General features: G+C 52.8%; 1 protein-coding gene across 3 annotated transcripts in view; it reads right to left on the bottom strand.

Annotated features, from left to right (window-relative positions):
- Window positions 1–18,164, bottom strand: part of USP20 (ubiquitin specific peptidase 20) — a 48,480-nt gene that overhangs the window by 1,560 nt on the left and 28,756 nt on the right. For 2 of the 3 annotated variants that reach the window (XM_030207847.1, XM_030207848.1), the window contains exons 21-24: window positions 9,077–9,185; window positions 8,631–8,733; window positions 8,298–8,369; window positions 554–728 (exon numbers count right to left, since the gene is read on the bottom strand). In XM_030207847.1, the coding sequence (XP_030063707.1) occupies window positions 568–728; window positions 8,298–8,369; window positions 8,631–8,733; window positions 9,077–9,185 (445 nt within the window). In that variant the 3' untranslated portion in view covers window positions 554–567. Of the gene's footprint in view, window positions 1–553; window positions 729–8,297; window positions 8,370–8,630; window positions 8,734–9,076; window positions 9,186–18,164 lie in introns of those variants that run through there. The other variant, XM_030207849.1, reaches the window with a different exon arrangement.

Consider the following 18,164-nt stretch of genomic DNA (forward strand, 5'->3'; position numbering starts at 1 on the left):
ACACTGCTATTTTTGGTGTGCAAAATACAAGCATTTTCTCTGTGTTACGGGCCCTATATTCAAATGCTGTCCGCAGAGGGCAGTTAGTAGGAAAGTCCAGATCTGGAGGATGCATAAGCTTTGATATTATTCCCTCAAGCAGTTTCTTTATGCAGATAAGATGACAGGAACATTTATCCTCACAAGCATAGCAGCACATCCCTCCTTTCCCCAAAAAGCAATCGTAAAAGATAACTTCAAAACAGGGCTAAACACCTATGTACCTTTATGAAATAAACCCTCAGAACTATCGGTAACTGCACACACAATATACGCCTGCAGCCTAAGAACATCATTTAATCATGCAGGGTGCTTGTGTGCACCCATGTACAATTTTAGAAGAGCTGTTTTCATGTGTAAAACTGGCTTTACATGCAGAAGCTGCTTTATAAAATTATCTCTATATCGGGAAAAGGCAGAGCATAAGGCAGCACACAGGCTGAACAGTAGCTCCTGCTTGTGTTCTCTCTTCACTTCCACAGCCCCTCCCAGGCAAGTCATATTCCGATTATACCTGTCTCCTAAGGCTCACACAGCCCGCGTCTCTGCCTCAATCTTCTGCTCTCCATGCAAGTTCTCTGGTTCCTGCACCTGAGCTACACTTTGTCGGATGGCGATCTCTGGACCCCCTCCGTACAGTGTGAACAAGTAATTCCAGGTCTCCTCAGAAATTTGCCCATAATCAGCTCCTGTAGAAATGAGAAAAAAAAAACTCTGCTGGGTACCATTACCCTATCAGGCTTATTTTTGAAAGAGAAGGATGCCCATCTTTCGACACAAATCGGAAGATGGGCGTCCTTCTCACAGGGTTGTCCAAATTGGTATAATTGAACGCTGATTTTGGACGTCCCCAACTGCTTTCCGTCGCAGGGACAGCAAAATTCACGGGGGCGTGTTGGAGGCGTAGCGGGACTTGGGCATGCCTAACACATGGAGGTCCTCGACCCATAATGGAAAAAAAAATTGGCATCCCTTACAGGCACTTGGACGACTTTACCTGGTCCTGTTTTTCTTACGACCAAGGCACAAAAAGTTGCCTGAACTGACCAGATGACCACTGGAGAGAATCGGGATTGACCTCCCCTTACTCCCCCAATGGTCACTAACCCCCTCCCACCCTCAAAAAAAAAAAATCTTTAAAAATATTTTGTGCCAGCCTCAAATGTCATACTCAGGTCCATCACAGCAGTATGCAGGTCCCTGGAGCAGTTTTAGTGGGTGCAGTGCCCTTCAGGCAGGCGGACCCAGGCCCAGGCCCATCCCCCCCCCTACCTGTTACACTTGTGGTGGTAAATGTGAGCCCTCCAAAACCCACCACAAACCCACTGTACCCACATCTAGGTGCCCCCTTCACCCATAAGCGCTATGGTAGTGGTATACAGTTGTGGGTAGTGGGTTTTGGGGCGCTCAGCACACAAGGTAAGGGAGCTATATACCTGAGAGCAATTTATGAAGTCCACTGCAGTGCCCCCTAGGGTGCCCGGTTGGTGTCCTGGCATGTTAGGGGGACCAGTGCACTACGAATGCTGGCTCCTCAAACGACCAAAGGGCTTGCATTTGATCGTTTCTGAGATGGGCGTCCTTGGTTTCCATTATCGCCAAAAATCAGAAACGACCAAGTCTAGGGACGACCATCTCTAAGGACGACCTAAATTTCAAGATTTGGGCATCCCCGACCGTATTATCAAAACGAAAGATGGATGTCCATCTTATTTCGATAATACGGGTTTCCCCGCCCCTCCATCGGGATATTTTGCGAGGACGTCCTCAACAAAACTTGGGCGTCCCTTTTGATTATGCCCCTCCACATCATATAATGTACCTGTCCTCCGCAGCATACCCACTCTCAGTTCAAGCATCAATATGTGAAAGTCTCTGGCAAAAGGTGACTAAAGTGGCAGATCCAAAATGGCTGATTTTTCGTCATGGAGTACATAAGCAGTCTTAAAAAGTTACATGTTTGAACTTCTGTAACTTTTTTTTTTTTTTTTTTTTTAATATAAAAGGATGGGGTTTGGACTGTTGTATTACAAACAATTTGCTCTAACAGAATTTATTAAAACCTCATTTCTTGTTTCTGATGACTTTAGTCACCTTTTCCTAGAGATAGTCACGTATCTGGAAAAGCCAAGAGAAAGTGAGAAAACAGTCAGGAAAGCAAAGATAGCCTAAATGGTAAAATGGAAGGGACAAGCCTTTTTTTTTTTTTTTTTTTTTTTGGTTAGGGATGCTAGTGACAGGAGAAAGTGCAGAAGTGTCACTGTCAGACTCAAGGGTGAAAGGAAGAAGCTGATGAACATAAAGCTGTAATGCTCAACAAATATTTCTGTTCTGTGTTGACGAAGGGCTGGAAGTAGGACTGCAAAAGACAAATACAAATGGAAGCGTGGTAGACCTTGAAAATTTTCAGAAGACCATATATGTGAGGAGGTGGCTAAACTAAAGGTAGACAAAGTGATAGCACTGGATGGGATATATCCAAGGACATGAAAGGAATTTTCAATGCTTCTTTTAGAGTCAGAAGTGGTCCCAGAGGACTGGAGAAGGGCAGAGGATGGGAACTACAGGCTGGTTAGTTTGTGGTAAGTAAATTAATGGAAATGCCTCTAAAATAGAGGATAGTGCAGTTTCTGGAATCCAGTGGATTGCAGGATCCAAAGCAGCATGGTCTTACCAGAGGGAGATCTTGTCAAGATGAACGTGATTATTTTCTTTGCAAACTGAATCAAGGGAGTGTGCTAGATGTAGGGTACTTAGACGGCAGCAAAACCTTTGACATGGTTTCTCATAGACAACTGACAACCTGCACACCCTTGGTAGAGGTCTAAAACTGACTGGGTTAGAAACTGGTTGAGTGGGAGGTGATGAAGGAGAGTGGTATAGAGTTCACAGAGGAAAGGAAATTTAGCAGTGGTGTGCTACAAGGATTGGTCCTTGGCCTGATTGTTTTCAATTTTTTAAGTGGCATTTCAGAGAGGCAGTCAGGAAAGTTTTGCCTTTTGCAGATCAAAGACACCCTGGGCAGTGTGTAAAACACGAGAATGGATCTAAGAAAGCTTGAGGAGTGATCTAGAGTCTAGCAGCTACAGTGTAATGATAATTCTCCGAGGACAAGCAGGCTGCTTGTTCTCACTGATGGGCGACGTCCACGGCAGCCCCTCCAATCGGAATCTTCACTAGCAAAGTCCTTTGCTAGCCCGCGCGCACCGCGCATGCGCGGCCGTCTTCCCGCCCGAAACCGGCTCGAGCCGGCCAGTCTTCTTTTGTCCGCACTCGGTACGGTCGTGTTTTCGCCGTGTCAAGCCCCGGAAAGTCGACCTCGCGCGTCCTTTTCTTTGGCGTGTTATTTTTTTCTTCGGAAAATCCTTAAAAACTGTCGGGAAGTACTCCGGAAGCCTCCCGGGCTTCGTTTGCCCCTTCCCGTATTTTTCAGTCTTTGCCCCGGTAAGTTTTCTTTCGTCGTCGGGGTAGGCCTCTTTTCGGCCTCGGTCGAGATTTTCTCCCTAAAACTTTTTGGTGCTCAAATTCGTCATTTCGGATTTTGATTTCGCCGGCGTGATTTTTCCGCCCATGACATCGAAGCCTTCCAGCGGCTTCAAGAAGTGCACCCAGTGCGCCCGGATCATCTCGCTCACTGACAGACACGCGTCGTGTCTTCGGTGTCTGGGGGCCGAGCACCGCCCTCAGGCCTGTAGTCTGTGTTCCCTTTTGCAAAAGCGGACTCAGGTAGCGAGATTGGCCCAGTGGAACGTTTTGTTCTCGGGCTCTTCGTCGGCATCGGCATCGGCACCGAGGGTATCGAGTGCATCGACGTTGTCAGCGTCCAGAGCTTCATCCTCGGCCGCCAGTGCATCGAGTGCATCGAGGCATCGGCCCTCTGCATCGGCGCCGGGACATCGGATAGCTGCATCGACGTCGGTGGTACCGGGACCCCGTCTGCTGATGTCGTCGGACGGTGGTGCATCGTCGGGAGTGCAGGTGAGGGCTGTCCATTCCCCTGCTGGTGGCGGTGAGCCTTCGGGTGGGTCTCCTCCTACCCTGAGGGCTCCTGCGGTACAGCCCCCCCGAGACCGACCTCCTTCGGCCTCGGCCCCGAGGAAGCGACGGCTGGATTCTACGTCCTCCTCGTCGGTGCCGGGGAGCTCCGGTGACATGCTTCGGAAGAAGTCGAAGAAGCGTCGGCACCGAGAGCTCTGGGTCACCGAGGGAGTCGGCACCCAGCAGGCATCGGCACCGAGAGGACCGCTCACCCTCTGTTCAGGAGGTGTCGATGCGCTCCACTCTGGACTGCCCGGAACAGCCTCCTCGCCCGGAACAGGTTCTGATATCGACGCCTGCATCGACCTCTCTGCCTTTCTCTGCAGCTGCTCTGAACGAGAGCCTCCGGGCCGTTCTCCCAGAGATTCTGGGAGAGCTGTTGCGCCCTACCCCTCCGGTACCGGCAGTGCTTGCGCCTCTGGTACCGTCGAGCGTGGCGCCGGCTGGCCCATCGCCCGGGGTGAGGTCCCCGACGTCGGTACCGCGTGCGGTGCCGACTGCGGCCACCTCCCAGGAGGGCTCCCCGACTACGTCGGCGGAGGGAGCTTCGCCGATGCGGGCGAGGGAGTCTACCTCTCGACGCCCCCATCGTGGACGTGGCTCCACGGAGTCGAGCCGGGCACGGTTGCAGACACAGGTCCGTGAACTTGTGTCTGACACCGAGGGTGAGGCCTCGTGGGAAGAGGAAGAAGACCCCAGATATTTCTCTGACGAGGAGTCTGAGGGTCTTCCTTCCGATCCCACTCCCTCTCCTGAAAGACAGCTTTCTCCTCCTGAGAGTCTGTCTTTCGCTTCCTTTGTCCGGGAGATGTCTACGGCCATCCCCTTCCCGGTGGTTGTGGAGGACGAGCCCAGGGCTGAAATGTTTGAGCTCCTGGACTATCCTTCTCCACCTAAGGAAGCGTCCACTGTTCCCCTGCACCATGTCCTAAAAAAGACATTGCTGGCGAACTGGACAAAACCATTAACTAATCCCCACATCCCCAAGAAAATTGAGTCCCAGTACCGAATCCATGGGGACCCAGAGCTGATGCGCACTCAGTTGCCTCACGACTCTGGAGTTGTGGATTTGGCCCTAAAGAAGGCTAAGAGTTCTAGGGAGCATGCTTCGGCGCCCCCGGGCAAAGACCCTAGGACCTTAGACTCCTTTGGGAGGAAGGCCTACCATTCTTCTATGCTCGTGGCCAAAATCCAGTCTTACCAGCTCTACACGAGCATACACATGCGGAACAATGTGCGGCAGTTGGCGGGCTTGGTTGATGCTCTCCCCCCCGAGCAAGCCAAGCCTTTTCAGGAGGTGGTCAGGCAGCTGAAGGCGTGCAGAAAATTCCTGGCCAGAGGGGTGTATGACACCTTTGATGTTGCGTCCAGGGCCGCTGCTCAAGGTGTGGTGATGCGCAGGCTCTCATGGCTGCGTGCCGCCGACCTGGAGAATAGACTCCAGCAGCGGATTGCGGACTCGCCTTGCCGTGCGGACAGCATTTTTGGAGAGAAAGTCGAACAGGTGGTAGAGCATCTCCACCAGCGGGACACCGCATTCGACAAGTTCTCCCGCCGGCAGCCTTCAGCATCTACCTCTACAGGTAGAAGATTTTTCGGGGGAAGGAAGACTGTTCCCTATGCTTCTCGACAGCCTGCGGCCCAGGCTAAGCCCCAGCGCGCTCGCTCTCGTCAGCAGCGTGCGCCTCAGCAAGGCCCCTCGGCTCCCCAGCAAAAGCAAGGGGCGAGCTTTTGACTGGCTCCAGCAGAGCATAGCCGAAGTCCAAGTGTCAGTGCCGGGCGACCTGCCAGTCGGAGGGAGGTTGAAAGCTTTTCACCAAAGGTGGCCTCTTATAACCTCCGATCAGTGGGTTCTTCAAATAGTCCGGCAAGGATACACCCTCAATTTGGCTTCAAAACCTCCAAATTGTCCACCGGGAGCTCAGTCTTACAGCTTCCAGCACAAGCAGGTACTTGCAGAGGAACTCTCCGCCCTTCTCAGCGCCAATGCGGTCGAGCCCGTGCCATCCGGGCAAGAAGGGCTGGGATTCTATTCCAGGTACTTCCTTGTGGAAAAGAAAACAGGGGGGATGCGTCCCATCCTAGACCTAAGGGCCCTGAACAAATATCTCGTAAAAGAAAAGTTCAGGATGCTTTCCCTCTGCACCCTTCTTCCCATGATTCAGGAAAAAGATTGGCTATGCTCTCTGGACTTGAAGGACGCCTATACGCACATCCCGATACTGCCAGCTCACAGACAGTATCTACGATTTCAGCTGGGCACACGTCACTTCCAGTACTGTGTGCTACCCTTTGGGCTCGCCTCTGCGCCCAAGGTGTTCACAAAGTGCCTGGCTGTGGTAGCAGCGGCGCTTCGCAGGCTGGGGGTGCACGTGTTCCCATATCTCGACGATTGGCTGGTGAAGAACACATCCGAGGCAGGAGCCCTGCAGTCCATGCAGATGACTATTCGCCTCCTGGAGCTACTGGGGTTTGTGATAAATTATCCAAAGTCCCATCTTCTCCCAGTGCAGAAACTCGAATTCATAGGAGCTCTGCTGGATTCTCGGACGGCTCGCGCCTATCTTCCAGAGACGAGAGCCAACAACTTGTTGTCCCTCGTCTCGCGGGTGCGAGCGTCCCAGCAGATCACAGCTCGGCAGATGTTGAGATTGCTGGGCCACATGGCCTCCACAGTTCATGTGACTCCCATGGCCCGCCTTCACATGAGATCTGCTCAATGGACCCTAGCCTCCCAGTGGTATCTGGCCGCTGGGGGTCTAGAAGACGTGATCCACCTGTCCACGAGTTTTCTCAAATCCCTGTATTGGTGGACAATTTGGTCCAATTTGACTCTGGGACGTCCTTTCCAAATTCCTCAGCCACAAAAAGTGCTGACTACGGATGCGTCTCTCCTGGGATGGGGAGCTCATGTCGATGGGCTTCACACCCAAGGAAGCTGGTCCCTCCAGGAACGCGATCTGCAGATCAATCTTCTGGAGTTGCGAGCGATCTGGAACGCTCTGAAGGCTTTCAGAGATCGGCTGTCCCACCAAATTATCCAAATTCAGACAGACAACCAGGTTGCCATGTACTATGTCAACAAGCAGGGGGGCACCGGATCTCGCCCCCTGTGTCAGGAAGCCGTCAGCATGTGGCTCTGGGCTCGCCGTTACGGCATGGTGCTCCAAGCCACATATCTGGCAGGCGTAAACAACAGTCTGGCCGACAGGTTGAGCAGGATTATGCAACCTCACGAGTGGTCGCTCAACTCCCGAGTGGTGCGCCAGATCTTCCAAGCGTGGGGCACCCCCTTGGTGGATCTCTTCGCATCTCGAGCCAACCACAAAGTCCCTCAGTTCTGTTCCAGGCTTCAGGCCCACGGCAGACTGGCATCGGATGCCTTCCTCCTGGATTGGGGGGAGGGTCTGCTGTATGCTTATCCTCCCATACCTCTGGTGGGGAAGACTTTGTTGAAACTCAAGCAAGACCGAGGCACCATGATTCTGATTGCTCCTTTTGGCCGCGTCAGATCTGGTTCCCTCTTCTTCTGGAGTTGTCCTCCGAAGAACCGTGGAGATTGGAGTGTTTTCCGACCCTCATCACACAGGACGAAGGGGCGCTTCTGCATCCCAACCTCCAGTCTCTGGCTCTCACGGCCTGGATGTTGAGAGCGTAGACTTTGCCTCTTTGGGTCTGTCAGAGGGTGTCTCCCGCATCTTGCTTGCTTCCAGGAAAGATTCCACTAAAAGGAGTTACTTCTTTCAATGGAGGAGGTTTGCCGTCTGGTGTGACAGCAAGGCCCTAGATCCTCGCTCTTGACCTACACAGACCCTGCTTGAATACCTTCTGCACCTGTCTGAGTCTGGTCTCAAGACCAACTCTGTAAGGGTTCACCTTAGCGCAATCAGTGCATACCATTACCGTGTGGAAGGTAAGCCGATCTCAGGACAGCCTTTAGTTGTTCGCTTCATGAGAGGTTTGCTTTTGTCAAAGCCCCCTGTCAAGCCTCCTACAGTGTCATGGGATCTCAATGTCGTTCTCACCCAGCTGATGAAACCTCCTTTTGAGCCACTGAATTCCTGCCATCTGAAGTACTTGACCTGGAAGGTCATTTTCTTGGTGGCAGTTACTTCAGCTCGTAGAGTCACAGGGAAAGACCTGAAGGGCAGGGCACAAGTGAAACATAAGGAGTGAAGCTAGAAATCAGAACCAAGTACTGGGATGTAGTAATGTCTTACCAGGCTTCAGCAGCACATGGCTGCTGCCTTTTGTCAGGGCGATCTTGCTATTGTCAATAAGTCCAGGAGGCTCTGAAAGGGAGAAACAGCAGGTGGTGAGGGGTTAAGTTGCCCCAACAGCTCCCAAGCCTTTCCCCCAGATGTTAGTCAGAACTGGACAGCTAGGAATTTTCTCCTCAAACTCACTGTACACGAGCAAAATTAAGTGTTAAATGGTTGTCAGTACAAGGTGACTGAATGAAACTCATACAGGAAAACCCCCAGGATTCAGTCTTCTGCAAACGAGTTTGATAGTTGCACCCCCATTGCAATGAACTCCAATGCTGAACTTACCGTTGTCCTTCCCTTTGACAAAGGCCTCCCACTCCCGGAACCACTGCATATTGATACAGTAAATAATGCTAGGAGACTCCTCTGCCTGGAATGCTTTATTCAACTGTGAAGTGAGAGAGACCATTTTTGATCAGAAAAAGGTCATCACACCACCTTGTGCCTGTCAAGGTTCTCTACAGCTAAGATTAAGATATGCCTTGCAAACTAAATGCCTCTGGCAGCCCCACCATCCCTCAAGACCTCATCCAGTTGGCTGCTGAGAGTGACATCCCAGCACTGTTGCCTTTTTTAACCCACTCCCACTTGCTCAGGAGGTTCCCAACCGCCAATTCCTTGGGCTGTTTCTGTACAGACTGATCTTACCTTTTTACACTGAAGTTCTAGAGCGGGAAAGGGGTGCTGGTAGATTTCTGAGGTTGGGGAATATTCATCTCTCTCATACACACCTTAATAAAGGTATCTATTTCAGTCTTCCTGCGTTTGGCCAGCGCCTCAATCTCCACTTGACAGATTGAGCAGACATAGAGGTGATTCACTGCGGGGCCACCACCAAACCTAAGGGGTAAGCAGAGAAGTGATGCAGAAGTTGCAGGTTCTAAATAACCAGAAATGAAAGATGGCAACAAATGAAAATTAGAGTCCTCTACACCCCAGCCATTTATATCATAGTATTCTGATAAGGTCTTATCTAAGTGTTGTATTTGAAGGGGGTAATTTTAAAAGCATTTGTCCGCATTTAAAGGCTGTTTTCTTATAAAACCATGCAGGAGAATACCCACATACTTATACACACAATATATAGGCACTCCTAAGGCAAAATGTCATCTGTGTTTTAATAAAAATATGCACATATAGAGTTTATGCATGCATTAATATCGTCATGGCATGCTCCTGGAGCTGGTTCTGGCTGCCTACTTCATCAAAGCACACTTTTGGATTTTATAAAAGCGTGCCAAGGCAGGGAAAGCACTTATAGAAGGGGGATAATCGAACGGCGCCGGCCATCTCCGGAGCCGGCTCCGCAAGTGGGCGGAGCCAACCGTATTTTCGAAAAAGATGGCAGGTCATCTTTTGTTTCGATAATACGGTTGGGGCCGCCCAAATGTCAGAAAGGCCGGGTGTGAGATGGCCAGCATCGGTTTTTGCCCATAATGGAAACCGAAGCCGGCGATCTCAAATCCAGCCAAATCCAAGGCATTTGGTCGTGGGAGGAGCCAGGATTCGTAGTGCACTGGTCCCCCTCACATGCCAGGACACCAACCGGGCACCCTAGGGGGCACTTCTAAAAAGTTATTAAAAAAAAAAAAAAAAATTAAAATAGCTCCCTTACCTTGGGTGCTCAGCCCCACAAAACCGACTCCCCACAACTATACACCACTACCATAGCCCTAAGGGGTACAGTGGGTTTCGGGTGAGTTTTGAAGGGCTCCCATTTTCCACCACAAGTGTAACAGGTGGGGGGGTGGGTGGGCCTGGGTCCACCTGCCTGAAGTCCACTGCACCCACCACAACTGCTCCAGGGACCTGTATACTGCTGCGATGGACCTGAGTATGATATTTGAGGCTGGCAAAAAAAGTTTCTAAAGTTGTATTTTTGAGGGTGGGAGGGGGTTAGTGACCAGTGGGGGAGTCAGGGGAGGTGATCCCCGATTCCCTCCGGTGGTCATCTGGTCAGTTCGGCCACTTTTTTTGGGACTTGGACCTGAAAAAAAAAAAGGGGCCAAATAAAGTGGACCAAATTCTCGTTACGGTCGGCTTTCTTTTTTCCATTATCGGGCGAAGCTGGCCATCTCAACGCACGCCCCGTCCCACCTTCGCTACCATGCCAACACGTCCCCTTGAACTTTCGCTGGCTCCGCGACGGAAAGCAGTTGGAGCCGGCCAAAATCGGCTTTCGATTATACCGATCTGGCCAGATTCAGGAGATCGCCGGCCATCTCCTGATTTGTGTCGGAAGATGGTGAGCGATCTCTTTCGAAAATAAGCTGGATAGTGTGCCTGGTTTCTAAAGGCAAGATGTGTGCTTTGATAAAATAGTCTAGCCGAAAGCTGCTGCAGTTATACCTGGTCCAAGTCAGAGGAACTGTGTATGTATGGGCTAATATGACTTGGCAAATACTTGTGCATTTCATAAAATATTTCTCCCCCATCCCACCCATTCTTCACCCTAGGAATGCCTACATGTGATAGGGTTCTTGGTTCCCTCTCTGACTCCACCCATAAGGTGCCAAGGTGATGCCTCCAGTGGCTAAATTAGCCCTTTGATCAATGGTGCGCAGCATCAAGATTGCATGCTGTTATTGGATTCATCTGTTTTTGTACCTTAGTTGTGTTCTGTTGGTTTTTTTCAGTCCCATTGTGTTAGCATCTGTGTTCCTAGTTCCCTCTGTGGCTCCACCACGACTCCGCCCAATTGACACCTCCAGTGGCTATATTAGCCCTTCTATCACCAGTTTGCAGCTGCCACTGAAGAAGCACATTTCAGGAGAGTCTCCACTTGGTATTGCTTTGCCGGTTTTCTTGTTTTTGTTTATACCACTTATTCTAGTTTTTTTATGATCATCATCCTCTTTCTTCTCTACTGTTCATACGGTCATTGATTACATGCTTTAAGTCTGTACCCCTCATTTGTGACCCATCGCCTGCTTATTTTTTTTTCTCCCCCAGGTTCTGCCCTTCCTTCCACCTCTGCATCACTACTAAGTTATATCTCCTTAATGTGTGATCACTCAAAACAAAGACTCCCTCTGTTTTAAAGCTATTTCATCTGTATAAGTTTGATAATTCTGCTGTTGACAAAATTTGGAAATAGTGATTTCCTTTATTTAACACAAACTTGTCCAGCTGATACTGTCATATAGGGTATGATACATACCTGTAGCAGTTGTTCTCCGAGGACAGCAGGCTGATTGTTCTCACGACTGGGGTGACGTCCGCGGCAGCCCCCACCAACCGGAAATAAGCTTCGCGGGACGGTCGACACGCAGGGCACGCCCACCGCGCATGCGCGGCCGTCTTCCCGCCCGTGCGCGACCGCTCCCGCCAGTTGAATGACTAGCAAAAAATATGAAATACACAACTCCAAAGGGGAGGAGGGAGGGAAGGTGAGAACAATCAGCCTGCTGTCCTCGGAGAACAACTGCTACAGGTATGTATCATACCCTTTCTCCGAGGACAAGCAGGCTGCTTGTTCTCACGACTGGGGTATCCCTAGCTCTCAGGCTCACTCAAAACAAGAACCCAGGTCAATTGAACCTCGCAACGGCGAGGAAACAACAGAAATTGACCTACGAAGAACAACTAACTGAGAGTGCAGCCTGACCAGAATAAATTCGGGTCCTGGAGGGTGGAGTTGGATTTACACCCCAAACAGATTCTGCAGCACCGACTGCCCGAACCGACTGTCGCGTCGGGTATCCTGCTGGAGGCAGTAATGAGATGTGAATGTGTGGACAGATGACCACGTCGCAGCCTTGCAGATCTCTTCAATAGTGGCTGACTTCAAGTGGGCCACTGACGCTGCCATGGCTCTAACACTATGAGCCGTGACATGACCCTCAAGAGCCAGCCCAGCCTGGGCGTAAGTGAAGGAAATGCAATCTGCTAGCCAATTGGAGATGGTGCGTTTCCCGACAGCGACCCCTAGCCTGTTAGGGTCGAAAGAAACAAACAATTGGGCGGACTGTCTGTGGGGCTGTGTCCGCTCCAAGTAGAAGGCCAATGCTCTCTTGCAGTCCAATGTGTGCAACTGACGTTCAGCAGGGCGGGTATGCGGCCTGGGGAAGAATGTTGGCAAGACAATTGACTGGTTAAGATGGAACTCCGACACCACCTTCGGCAGGAACTTTGGGTGGGTGCGGAGCACTACTCTGTTGTGATGAAATTTGGTATATGGAGCATGAGCTACTAGGGCTTGAAGCTCACTGACCCTACGAGCTGAAGTAACTGCCACCAAGAAAATGACCTTCCAGGTCAAGTACTTCAGATGGCAGGTATTCAGTGGCTCAAAAGGAGGTTTCATCAGCTGGGTGAGGACGACGTTGAGATCCCATGACACAACAGGAGGCTTGATAGGGGGCTTTGACAAAAGCAAGCCTCTCATGAATCGAACGACTAAAGGCTCTCCAGAGATGGCTTTTCCTTCCACACGATAATGGTAAGCACTAATCGCACTAAGGTGATTCCTTACTGAGTTGGTCTTGAGGCCAGACTCTGATAAGTGCAGAAGGTATTCAAGCAGGTTCTGTGCAGGGCAAGAACGAGGTTCTAGGGCCATGCTCTCACACCACACGACAAACCTCCTCCACTTGAAAAAGTAACTCTTTTTAGTGGAATCCTTCCTAGAGGCAAGCAAGACCCGGGAGACACCCTCAGACAGACCCAACGCAGTGAAGTCTACGCCCTCAACATCCAGGCCGTGAGAGCCAGAGACTGGAGGTTGGGGTGCAGCAACGCTCCGTCGTTCTGCGAAATGAGAGTCGGAAAACACTCCAATCTCCACGGTTCTTCGGAGGACAACTCCAGAAGAAGAGGGAACCAGATCTGACGGGGCCAAAAGGGCGCGATCAGAATCATGGTGCCGCGGTCTTGCTTGAGCTTCAGTAAGGTCTTCCCCACCAAAGGTATGGGAGGATAAGCATACAGGAGGCCGGTCCCCCAATGGAGGAGAAAGGCATCCGACGCTAGCCTGCCGTGTGCCTGAAGTCTGGAACAGAACAGAGGCAGCTTGTGGTTGGTCTGAGAGGCGAAAAGGTCCACCGAGGGGGTGCCCCACGCTCGGAAGATCTTGCGTACCACTCTGGCATGGAGCGACCACTCGTGCGGTTGCATGACTCTGCTCAGTCTGTCGGCCAGACTGTTGTTTACGCCTGCCAGGTACGTGGCTTGGAGGAGCATGCCGAACCGACACGCCCAACGCCACATCCCGACGGCCTCCTGGCACAGGGGGCGAGATCCGGTGCCCCCCTGCTTGTTGACGTAATACATTGCAACCTGATTGTCTGTCCGAATTTGGATAATTTGACAGGACAGCCGATCTCTGAAAGCCTTCAGTGCGTTCCAGATCGCTCGGAGCTCCAGGAGGTTGATCTGCAGATCCTTTTCCTGGAGGGACCACAGACCCTGAGTGTGGAGCCCATCGACATGGGCTCCCCACCCCAGGCGAGATGCATCCGTCGTCAGCACTTTCGTGGGCTGCGGAATTTGGAATGGACGTCCCAGGGTCAAATTGGTCCGGATGGTCCACCAGAGCAGTGAAGTGCGGCAACTGGTGGAGAGGCGGATGACATCTTCTAGATTCCCGGTGGCTTGAAACCACTGGGAAGCTAGGGTCCATTGAGCAGATCTCATGTGAAGACGAGCCATGGGAGTCACATGAACTGTGGAGGCCATATGACCCAGAAGTCTCAACATCTGCCGAGCTGTGATCTGCTGAGACGCTCTGGTCTGCGAAGCCAGGGCCAAGAGATTGGTAGCCCTCGCTTCGGGAAGGTAGGCCTGAGCCGTCTGGGTATTCAGCAGCGCTCCTATGAATTCCAGAGACTGAGTAGGCTGGAGATGGGACTTTGGGTAATTGATCACAAACCCCAGCAGCTCCAGAAGTTGAATAGTGCACTGCATGGACCGGAGGGCTCCCGCCTCCGAGGTGCTCTTGACCAGCCAATCGTCGAGATATGGGAACACGTGCACTCCCAGCTTGCGTAGATACGCCGCCACCACCACGAGGCACTTTGTAAACACTCGTGGGGCAGAGGCGAGCCCAAAGGGCAGCACACAATACTGAAAGTGCCGTGCGCCCAGGCGGAATCTGAGATACTGTCTGTGAGCTGGCAGTATCGGGATGTGAGTGTATGCGTCCTTTAAATCCAGGGAACATAGCCAATCGTTTTTCTGAATCATTGGCAGAAGGGTGCCCAAGGAAAGCATCCTGAACTTTTCTTTGACCAGGAATTTGTTCAGGCCTCTCAGGTCTAGGATGGGACGCATCCCCCCTGTTTTCTTTTCCACAAGGAAGTACCTGGAATAGAATCCCTGCCCTTCCTGCCCGGGTGGTACGGGCTCGACCGCATTGGCGCTGAGAAGGGCGGAGAGTTCCTCTGCAAGTACCTGCTTGTGAAGGGAGCTGAAAGACTGAGCTCCCGAAGGACAATTTGGAGGCAGGGAGGCCAAATTCAGGGCGTATCCGCACCGCACTATTTGGAGAACCCACTGGTCGGAGGTTATGAGAGGCCACCTTTGGTGAAAAAATTTTAACCTCCCTCCGACCGGCAGATCGTCCGGTACGGACACTTGTAGGGCGGCTATGTTCCCGTGGATCCAGTCAAAAGCCCGTCCCCGGCTTTTGCTGTGGAGGCGCAGGGGGCTGCTTAGGCGCACGCTGTTGACGAGAACGAGCGCGCTGGGGCTGTCCCTGTGCCTGGCGAGGCCTTCGGGCCGGCTGGTTGTACCTACGCTTTGCAAAAGAATAGGGTGCAGCCTGCCGTGCCCGGGAAAAACGCCCACCCGTGGGGGCGGGTGCTGAAGGCGCCCGGTGGGAGAGCTTGTCGAGAGCGGTTTCCCGCTGATGCAGTTGGTCCACCATCTGCTCGACCTTCTCACCGAAAATGTTATCCCCCCGGCAAGGGACGTCAGCCAGTCTCTGCTGGGTGCGGTTGTCCAGGTCAGAGGCACGCAGCCATGAGAGCCTGCGCATCACTATACCTTGGGCCGCAGCACGAGATGCCACGTCACAGGTGTCAAAAATCCCCCTGGACAGGAACTTTCTGCACGCCTTCAGCTGCCTGACCACCTCCTGATAAGGCCTGGACTGCTCCGGCGGGAGCTTATCGACCAGGTCCGCCAGCTGTTGCACATTGGTCCGCATGTGGATGCTCATATAGAGCAGGTAAGATTGGATGCGGGTCACGAGCATGGAGGATTGGTAGGCCTTCCTCCCAAATGAGTCCAGAGTGCGAGACTCCCGCCCCGGGGGCGCCGAGGCGGTATCCCTCGAACTCCGTGCCCTCTTGAGAGCAGAATCCACGACCGCTGAGTCATGGGGCAACTGGGGCCGCATGAGCTCTGGGTCAGAGTGGATCCTGTACTGGGACTCTGCTTTCTTGGGAATGGTGGGATTAGTTAGTGGTCGCACCCAGTTCCGGAGCAGCGTCTCCTTCAGGACATTGTGCAGCGGTACCGTGGAGGACTCTCTAGGTGGTGATGGATAGTCGAGGACCTCGAGCATCTCGGCCCTCGGCTCTTCCACAGAGACCACGGGAAAGGGAATGCTTATAGACATATCCCGCACAAAGGAGGCAAAGGAGAGACTCTCAGGAGGTGAGAGCTTCCTCTCCGGTGACGGCGTGGGGTCCGAGGGAAGGCCCGTAGACTCCTCTGAGGAGAAATATCTCGGGTCCTCCTCTTCCCCCCACGAGTCCTCATCCTCGGTATCGGACATTAGCTCATGTAGCTGCGTCCGGTACCGGGCCCGGCTCGACGTCGAGGCACCGAGGTCTCGGTGTCGTCGAGCGGTGGACTCCCGCGCCGGCGGGGACGGAGCTCCCTCCATCGACGTCGACGGGGACTCCACCTGCGTGGCTGTCGAGACCGGCACCGCAAGCGGCGGCGGTGTCGACTGCCCCGGCGCCGGGCTAGAGCTCGCCGGCGCCACAGTCATCGGCGCCGAGGGCGCAAGCACCCCCGGCGCCGGCACAGCCTGGCGCATCAGCCCTTCCAGGATCCCCGGAAGGATGGCTCTGAGGCACTCGTCCAGGCCCGCTGCCGGGAAAGGCGGTGGGGCCGGTAAGGGTGTCGGTGCCGGAAGCTGCTGGGGGCCAGGAGACGGCACCGAGGTGCCGGAACCCCGACGCGTCGGTACCTCCACCACCGACGGAGATCTCTCCTCTCTGCGATGACGCTTCGGCGTCGACTCCTCTTCAGGGTGCACCGAGGGCTCCCGGTGACGGCGCTTCTTGTCTTTTTTCCGGTGCACGTCACCGGTGCCGGAGGGCATGGAGGAGGAGGAGGTCGATCCCCCTCGGTCTCGGGGTACCGGGTCCGACAGGGTTCGGTCCCGTGGCTCACGAGTTGAGGGAGTGACCGGGGCCGACTGCCCACGCGGTCTCTCTACCCCACTCTCGCCGGCGGACCGGCGGGCCGACGGGACCTGTTCTCCTGGGGTCGCTGCCATCGGTGCCGATGTCTCGGGCATCGATACCGGTACCGAAGAACCGGTCTTCGATACCGATGCCGTCGAGGTCGACGTCGAGGGGCCGGCGCAAGTTCCAAAAAGACGGTCCCGCAGAACTTGCCTCGCAACCTGAGTCCGTTTCCGGAGACCGAGACACAAAACGCACGACTTGAGATTGTGCTCCGGCCCGAGGCACTGGAGGCACCAAGCGTGGGTGTCGGTCTGCGAGATCGGCCGGCCGCAGCGACCACACTTTTTAAATCCACTCGGGACCTTCGAGGACATCGACGGAAAAATCGCGTCGGCGAAGTCAAAGTCGGCAATGGTGGCTAAAATCACACCACGAAAACTGAAACCGACCGAGCGGCCACTAGGCCGCAACGAGGCGTCCCCGCTAGAAAGCGAGGGAAAAGAAGGAGCGCGTGCTCCACACGCGCAAAATTCTTTTTTTTTTTTTTTTTTTTTTTTAATAAAAGAGAAAGAAGAAGAAGAAGAGGCCGAACAGGCCAAAAGCGACGATCCGCGTAAACGCGGTCGAAAAAATCCGGCGGCTGAAACGAGAGAGAGGGGAAAACACAACTCTCTCAGTCGCGGAAAAAAAGTAACTGGCGGGAGCGGTCGCGCACGGGCGGGAAGACGGCCGCGCATGCGCGGTGGGCGTGCCCTGCGTGTCGACCGTCCCGCGAAGCTTATTTCCGGTTGGTGGGGGCTGCCGCGGACGTCACCCCAGTCGTGAGAACAAGCAGCCTGCTTGTCCTCGGAGAAATATATATATATATACACATATATACATATACACACATACAGTGCACTCCATTTAAGTGAGCGTCAGATAAGTGCATGCTCTGTTTAACTACATGCCGTACTTCGGTCCCGTTTTTGGCGCCATCAATTTCTATGGGGATTAACTTCGGTTTAGCGCACCACTAATAAGTGCAAGATTCGCTTATATGCATGGTTTAAGACCGCTCCTCTGCAGAAAAGACTCCGCATAAGCACGCACACGGAATATGGAAGCCGACTGGCGCGTGACAACCAACAAGAGTTCAAATTTACCACCCCTTTAACTGCCACAGGCAGAATAAGCGAAAGAATGTTGTTAGAGTGTACACTGGAGTCGTCGTTGTCACACAACTGTAAGACTAACACTGGCTGAACGAATAGAAGATCTTAAAAAATTAGAAAACAAACAAAGTCAAGCATCTATTGCTAAAGAATATGGTGTCAATCCCAGTCAAATTTCACGTATCTTGAAGCAGAAAGACCAGCTTCTGGAAGACTGGCAAAACAATACAAATCCACAATGGAAACGAAAACGGGCGGGAAAAGCTGAGGAGGTAGAAGATGCTCTTCTTCGGTGGTTTTCT

The sequence above is a fragment of the Microcaecilia unicolor genome, chromosome 6 (genome assembly GCF_901765095.1).
Source record: "Microcaecilia unicolor chromosome 6, aMicUni1.1, whole genome shotgun sequence".
NCBI lineage: Eukaryota > Metazoa > Chordata > Amphibia > Gymnophiona > Siphonopidae > Microcaecilia > Microcaecilia unicolor.